Genomic DNA, 8,110 nt, shown 5'->3' with positions numbered 1-8,110 from the left:
TGGCCCAGGAGGGACCAGGATGTCGCGACTTGGATGAGGAGACAGAGGGGGCACCCAGCAACTCAGGGAGCCCTCACATAAGCAGGCAGCCCCCGCAAAAGTACCTGAACAGGCACTTGGAAGAGGAGTGAGCCAGAGTCCATGCGAAGTCACAAAAGGGAGTCCCACGATGCCGGGCGACAACTCAGAAGGTTGTGCACTGCAGGTTAGAGTGTCGGGGACCCAGGCTTGGCTGTGCACAAAGGAAATCCTGGAAGAGTGCACAGGAACCGGAGCAGCTGCAAATCACGCGGTACCCAGCAATGCAGTCTAGCGTGGGGAGGCAAGGACTTACCTCCACCAAACTTGGACTGAAGAGTCACTGGACTGTGGGAGTCACTTGGACAGAGTTGCTGAGTTCCAGGGACCACGCTCGTCGTGCTGAGAGGGGACCCAGAGGACCGGTGATGCAGTCTTTTGGTGCCTGCGGCTGCAGGGGGAAGATTCCGTTGACCCACGGGAGAGTTCTTCAGAGCTCCTGGTGCAGAGAGGAGGCAGGCTACCCCCAGAGCATGCACCACGTGGAAACAGTTGAGAAAGCCGGCAGGATGAAGCGATACAAGGTTGCTAGTAGTCGTCTTGCTACTTTGTTGCGGTTTTGCAGGCGTCCTGAGCAGTCAGCGGTCGATCCTTTGGCAGAAGGTGAAGAGGGAGATGCAGAGGAACTCTGATGAGCTCCTGCATTCGTTATCTGGTGAGATGTCCAAAGCAGAGACCCTAAATAGCGAGAAAAGGAGGTTTGGCTACCTAGGAAGGAGGATTGGCTACCAAGCGAGGTAAGAGCCTATCAGAAGGAGCCTCTGACGTCACCTGCTGGCACTGGCCACTCAGAGCAGTCCAGTGTGCTACAAACACCTCTGTTTCCAAGATGGCAGAGGTTTGGGACACACTGGAGGAGCTCTGGGCACCTCCCCTGGGAGGTGCAGATCAGGGGAGTGGTCACTCCCCTTTCCTTTGTCCAGTTTCGTGCCAGAGCAGGGCTGGGGGATCCCTGAACTGGTGTAGACTGGCTTATGCAGAGATGAAAACCATCTGTGCCCATCAAACCATTTCCAGAGGCTGGGGGAGGCTCCTCCCCAGCCCTCACACCTATTTCCAAAGGGAGAGGGTGTTACACCCTCTCTCAGAGGAAGTCCTTTGTTCTGCCTTCCTGGGCCAGGGCTGCCTGGACCCCAGGAGGGCAGAAACCTGTCTGAGGGGTTGGCAGCAGCAGCAGCTGCAGTGGAGACCCCGGAAAGGTAGTTTGGCAGTACCCAGGTTCTGTGCTAGAGACCCAGGGGATCATGGAATTGTCCCCCCAATGCCAAAATGGCATTGGGGTGACAATACCATGATCTTAGACATGTTACATGGCCATGTTCGGAGTTACCATTGTGACGCTGTACATAGGTAGTGACTTATGTACAGTGCATACGTGTAATGGTGTCCCCGCACTCACAAAGTCCGGGGAATTTGCCCTGAACGATGTGGGGGCACCTTGGCTAGTGCCAGGGTGCCCACACACTATGTAACTTTGCACCCAACCTTCACCAGGTGAAGGTTAGACATATGGGTGACTTATAAGTTACTTAAGTGCAGTGGTAAATGGCTGTGAAATAACGTGGATGTTATTTCACACAGGCTGCACTGGAAGGCCTGTGTAAGAATTGTCAGAGCTCCCTATGGGTGGCAAAAGAAATTCTGCATCCCATAGGGATCTCCTGGAACCCCAATGCCCTGAGTACCTCAGTACCATATACTAGGGAATTATATGGGTGTACCAGTATGCCAATGTGAATTGGTAAATTTAGTCACTAGCCTGTTAGTGACAAATTTGGAAAGCAGAGAGAGCATAACCGAGGTTCTGGTTAGCAGAGCCTCAGTGAGACAGTTAGTCATCACACAGGGAACACATACAGGGCACATACTTATGAGCACTGGGGCCCTGCCTGGCAGGGTCCCAGTGACACATAGACTAAAACAACATATATACAGTGAAATATGGGAGTAACATGCCAGGCAAGATGGTACTTTCCTACAATGAGGCAAACCCCATGCAGCGTAGTTTTCTATTACCGTGCGACCAGATTTCTCACGCATCGTCCCTAGGCGTCAAAGTCATTGTGAATCGGCACGGATCCGAGGTGCCCTGTCTGGAAATCGACACATCGCTCTCTTGCGAGGGAGAAAAACGAAGCATCGCCTACCCGACCGGAAACGAAACAACGCACTGCCTCACTTGCGAGTAAGGAATCAATGCATCACTGACTTTTCCGATGCACACTCGTGCAGCTTTATTGTTTACGCAAGCCAGGTACTTTGTGTAAAATCAACGTTTCCATTGTTTTCTATGGAGTAAGACTCCAATTCTTTTGAAAATTCATATCTTGACTTGTGTATGTTGGATTTTTGGTCTTGCTTTATTTAGATAAATATTGCCTATTTTTCTAAACTGGTGTGGTGTCCTTTTTGTTGTGTTTTCACTGTATTACTATGTGTGTTGGTACAAATACTTTACACATTGCTTCTGAGAGAAGCCTGACTGCTTGTGCTAAGCTACCAAAGGGTGAGCGGGGGTTGTCCTAGGTGTGTATCTCCATTACCCAGACTAGAGTAAGGATCATTGCTTGGAAAGAGTGCAAACTGACTGCCAACCAGAGACCCCATTTCTAACACGAGGCATACCAGAACTGAGATCCGGCATCGAACCTTCTCCTATATCGTTCCTTATGTGTTGATTGGCCTGCAGCTACACATAAGAGCCTCGCTGTTACTTCTTGAATCCTGCAAAAAGCTGATTACCTAGCTTTTATAAAAATCTCAGTAGGCCATAGGTTAGGCTGGACTCAGCGCCAGGATACCCTCCCAGGTGACAGTGCACTCAATAAATCTGCATTACATAACGTAGCACGCATGTAATACACCAAGCTGATATTTACAGTTAACAGTATATGAGGAGGGAGTGAGTGATAGTTGCCTGAGAAAACTACAACTGGTAAATTTCAGTGATTCTGTTGTTTTTTTCATAGAATTTCCTTAAAATCAGAGATAATGAGGCTCTAAATTAACAACCTGGATAAGGGCAATGTTAGCAGACACTTTGTAAAGGTGGCTACAAATGGTGCATGATGTTTTTAAAACCAATTTACGGAGCATGTCTTTGTTGTGTCACATCCAGTTAATGTGTTCCAATGGATATTTCTTCTTTCAAACCTTAGTTTTGACCCCTCTCTGTACTCTCACTAGACCCAGCTACAATTGAATCTCAGTTCCTTATCAAGAGGTCTGTCGATTTCTAAAACTAAAAAGGATAGAGGAAGGAGGTTGCTTATTCAGTTTTAAGGAAACACTGTCAGGAAGAAATACAGCAAACCACCATTGCACAGAGACCTGCACTTCAAACCACCGATTAGACAGCAGCAGTGTGGGATGGCAGCAAGAGCTCTCTCTGTGGTTGTGGTTTCCACGTTTGTCACCTGTTGCTGGACCATCGTGTCAGGTATGGCCACTGCCTTGTGCGACATCTACGAGTGGGACCAGCTGGGATCTCCAGGAGTGCTGGATCCGACCTGCTTTGGATTCCCCTTGGAGGGGTTCAGGATCTTCAGCAAATGCAGCACAGTGAGGAACATGGAGGTGGATCTAAAGGAGGTTCCAATGGACGTGGACACCCTCTGTCTGGTCTTACACGTACGTACCATCCCCACAGGCTCGTTCTCCAGGTATCAGAACCTGACCCGGCTGTATTTGTATGGATTGTTTCATGTTTCTGCAAGAGCCTTCAGTGGTATTGCCAACCTGAGACATCTGGGAATTGAAGGAAAATATATTTGGCATGTTCTAACCATAGACATGGATGATCAGGCGTTCAGCGGATTGGAGAACCTAACTCGTTTGGACCTCAGAAATGTGGTCATTTTTGGAGATTATCAAAAAAATCTTTTTAAACCCTTACACAGAATACAGGTGATTGACTTATCTGAGAATGAGGTTCATAGGATATACAGACTGACAACTATGCTTCAGTCGCTGGCCTCTCTGAGGATCCTGGGAATAAAGAGGAATGATATTGTTGCAGCTCGGGCAGTGGACTGCATTAGCACAACCAACATCATGAACAGCACAGTTTTCTCTCCAAAGATTTCCACCCTCGACTTAACAAGCAATGAGCTAAAGATTGTGGAGGAAAATTCATTTTGCAACTTCCCTCATCTTACTGTCCTCAAGGCAGATGCGACTGGTCTCAAGGTCATTAACCTTCTCTGGTCTGGAATAAAGAGCATTGAAATCCTGTCCCTAAATGCCATGAAAAATCAAGACTATCTGAAGATTAAAGATGTCTGCACAGTGGTGTCCCGTCTAGGGGTCAGGAACTTGACAGTTGCTCAAAACTTTATTTCAAGTCTTCCCGCTGAGTCCTTTGAAGGATGCTCTTTCCTGTGGTCTCTTAACATGTCCGACAACCTCCTTTGGGCCTTTACAAACGATATGGCAAAGAAACTGCTAAACCTGAGGTCCCTCGTTCTCTCTGTAAACAAGATAAAACGCCTAGACCTGTGCACACCTGGGATTCCCAATGTTTTATCCAACCTCATGCACCTTGATCTTTCTTTCAACCGCATCGCCAAGATTGGATCTGGGAGCCTCTTCTGCTTGGCTTATCTGGAGACAATGGATCTCAGTAGTAATTACCTTGTGTCCCTGGAAAAGGACACCTTTGTTGGTCTTGACAGGCTACAATCACTGCGGCTTGACTACAATAAACTCTTTCTTCTTGAGAACTTCTATTTTGATCACTTGGGTAGTGTCAGAGTGCTGGGCCTCAGGGGCAACTCACTCAAGAATGACAATAGCTCCCTGATCATGATGAGCGACCTTCAGGCGCTATCCATCAGCTTTGAGACTACTATGAATTTAAAAATCAGACAGAAACAACTCACTACTCTTACCTTGGAAGCAAAGTCTTCAATATCTGTGGGATGCACAAATAACTGCAGCTTACTTGAAGTCCTTAATATTAGTGCTCCAGTGATTTATATTGACTCGTGCAAGCACCCGCCCTTCAAATCTGTCAAAGAACTTTACCTACATGAAAACCACATGATGCAATGTTTACCAATTGTGACCACTGACAGTGAAGGCTTGGCTCTCCGGTCTTTTACTAAACTTGAACATTTGTACTATAGTTCTTCTGCAGATATGCCTTTCTATAAATTCTCCAGTCCCTTGAATAACAGCCTGCAGCATCTTCTCAATTTACGTCATCTCCATCTGAGAAACCTAAAGTTGGACATAAAAAATGGGTTTCTGACTCCTGAGCAGCTGTTCTGGAACTTGACGCACCTCAGAACCCTGATCCTGGAGGATTCTGGGATACAGGACTTTACAGACACCATGTTTAGAGACCTTGTTTCTTTGGAGCTCTTAATCTTCAAGTCCCAGCCTGTGAAAACTCTACAGGAGGGTCTGCTCGACCACATGGAAAGTCTGTGTTACATCTACCTGAACGATGTGCCCCTGGACTGCTCCTGTGAACAAGCCTGGATAAGAAGATGGGTGACCACCCACCCCCAAGTGAGAGTGCCGAAGCTGGGAAATCAGACATGCTCTCTTGGGTCACAGAAGATGAATTACCTGCATTTCTTGGAGAAAGACTGCAGCTTGATGATAGGTTACCCACTCTTCATTGGGACGTTCTCCTTCCACATGTTGTTCCTGATCACGGCCCTGCTGTATCACAAGATGCGGTGGTACCTTCTGTATCTCTTCTACATGCTCAGGACCTGGTGGGACTATCGTGGGAGACGTGATAGGCAGCGGCAATATGACTTTGATGCCTTTGTCTCTTACAGCAGCTGCGATGAGGCTTGGGTTGTCAGCGAGTTCCTGCCCAACTTGGAAGAGAGGGGACCTCCGTTCTTCAAAGTCTGTCTGCACGGCAGGGACTTTGAGGTGGGCAAAGACATCATGGATAACATCGTGGACAGCATTTATAGGAGCCGCTGGGTGGTGTGTCTGATCAGCCGCCATTACCTGCGCAGTCACTGGTGCTCCTTGGAAGTACGCATGGCCACATACCGCCTTCTGGCAGAGAGGAAGGATTCCTTGGTGATGGTGTTCCTGGAGAAGGTGTCCACGAGGAGCCTCTCCCGCTACCACCAACTGGCCAAGCTGGTGAAGAAGAAAACCTACCTGGAGTGGGAGGAGGACTTGGTCCAGCAGCCTCTGTTCTGGGCCCGACTGCGCAAAGCCATTGGAGGGGATGGAGCTGAGCATCAGGACATCATAGTCAAATGAGGCAAACTGTTCAAGACTCACAGTACATGCCAAAGGAGAAAAAACGGCTTGCTAGAAAAAGATGGGAGTCATCGATCAGCATGTCAAAAACGCCTCGGCAGAAGAGCGATACCACCTCGCTTGAGAAGGTACACAGAGGAGCGAGAGACTGAGCTCATGTGAAAAGAACTTGCATGTGAGAAATCATAAAGAACTCAACTTTGATTACTCTTTTTCTGTCCTGACTACTTCCTCTACCCAGCAATTAAAACCACGCAATAAGTAAGAGTTTGTCAGTGGTATACATTTATTGAAGTGCAGGATGCGCACATGGAATGTAAAAAGCTTACTCACTGTTGTGGACTGCTGAGGAGCAAGTAATGCACCACCCCTGATCTGGATAAACATCTGGTTCTGTGGATAAAAGGTGTCCTGTTATTCACTTACTCACTGGTCCAGGTTAACCCATCCCTAACCCTGTCAATGCTGTGTCCAACGAGGGGTGGATTTAAATGGATCTGAAAATAACACATCCAACTTTAACCAAGGAGGGCTGTGGTGCTGCTGTCCACGGATTGTCCCTCTTTCTCTCTCTTCTCATTTGTCCTCCTTCCGTTGCTTGGGACGCACACGATGTGTCTGGTGAGTACCAGAGGGTGGAAGATGCTGGGGCTGGAGTGGTTGCAGTAGGGCTGGTCTCTAGTCAACGTCTGGATACACATTGATGATCGGGTGATTAGCGACTGAGGATCAGAAGTGGGGAACGTAAACTATTCACACAAACACACCGCGTGTCTAGGCTGCCGCCATCTTGAATTCAGGCAGAATTTGTCTAATTTCCTGATGTTTTACTTCGAGGATATAAAACGCCTGTGCAGCTAGATCCCAAAAGAAAGGGAGGTATATGAGGGTAAATTAGTGAAGTAGTGCAGTGTTGTAGGAATCCAAAGAGGGCACTGAGAGACTGTTGAGGAAAGAGTGGAGATAAGAACACCAGGGATATAGAGTAACAGAGATACATAAAGCCGTAGGGATAGGAGAAAGGACTGAGGAGGTAATGATTAAGAGAGAGGTAGTACAGAGTGTAGTAAGGACAATTTTAAAGAAGCATGTAATGTAGTGGAGAGAGATGAAAAGGACACTGGCGGCAGCTAGTAACTGTGATAGAGAGGTACAGTGGAGGTAGACGTAAGGGTAATAGTAGATAGATACGTAATGTAGTGGAGTTGGGGGTAAGGACAGTGGAGGTAGACATAAGGGTAGTAGTAGAGATTTACGAAGTGTAGTGGAGATGGGGGTAAGGACAGTGGAGGTAGACGTAAGGGTATTAGTAGAGAGATACGTAATGTGCTGGACATGGGAGGTAAGGACAGTGTGGGTAGAGGGTAAGGGTAATAGTAGAGATATACGTAATGTAGTGGAGATGGGGGTGCGGACAGTTTAGGGAGACGTAAGGGTAATAATAGTCATACGCAATGTAGTGGAGATGGGAGATAAAGACTTTGAAGGTAGACGTTAAGGGTAATAGAGAAATACGTAATGTAGTGGAGATCAGAGAGAAGGACAGTGGAGGTAGACTGTAAGGGTAATAGTAGATAGATACGTAAAGTAGTGGAGATGGGAGGTAAGGACAGTGGAGGTAGACGGTAAGGGTAATAATAGATAGATACGTAATGTAGTGGAGATGGGAGGTAAGGACAGTGGAGGTAGAGGGTAAGGGTAATAGTAGAGAGATATGTAATGTAGTGGAGATGGGAGGTAAGGACAGTGGAGGTAGACGGTAAGGGTAACAGTAGAGAGATACGTAATGTAGTGG

General features: G+C 47.4%; 1 protein-coding gene across 1 annotated transcript; it reads left to right on the top strand.

The window, feature by feature from the left end:
• Window positions 1-3,519: 3,519 nt before the first annotated feature.
• Window positions 3,520-6,489, top strand: LOC138301819 (toll-like receptor 13). The gene has a single exon (XM_069242317.1). The coding sequence runs from the start codon at window positions 3,520-3,522 to the stop codon at window positions 6,313-6,315; it is 2,796 nt and encodes a 931-aa protein (XP_069098418.1). The 3' UTR covers window positions 6,316-6,489.
• Window positions 6,490-8,110: the final 1,621 nt, after the last annotated feature.

The sequence above is a fragment of the Pleurodeles waltl genome, chromosome 6, assembly GCF_031143425.1.
Source record: "Pleurodeles waltl isolate 20211129_DDA chromosome 6, aPleWal1.hap1.20221129, whole genome shotgun sequence".
Classification (NCBI taxonomy): Eukaryota; Metazoa; Chordata; class Amphibia; order Caudata; family Salamandridae; genus Pleurodeles; species Pleurodeles waltl.
Note: the sequence above shows the minus strand (reverse complement) of the source record. Positions and strands in the feature narration are given on the sequence as shown.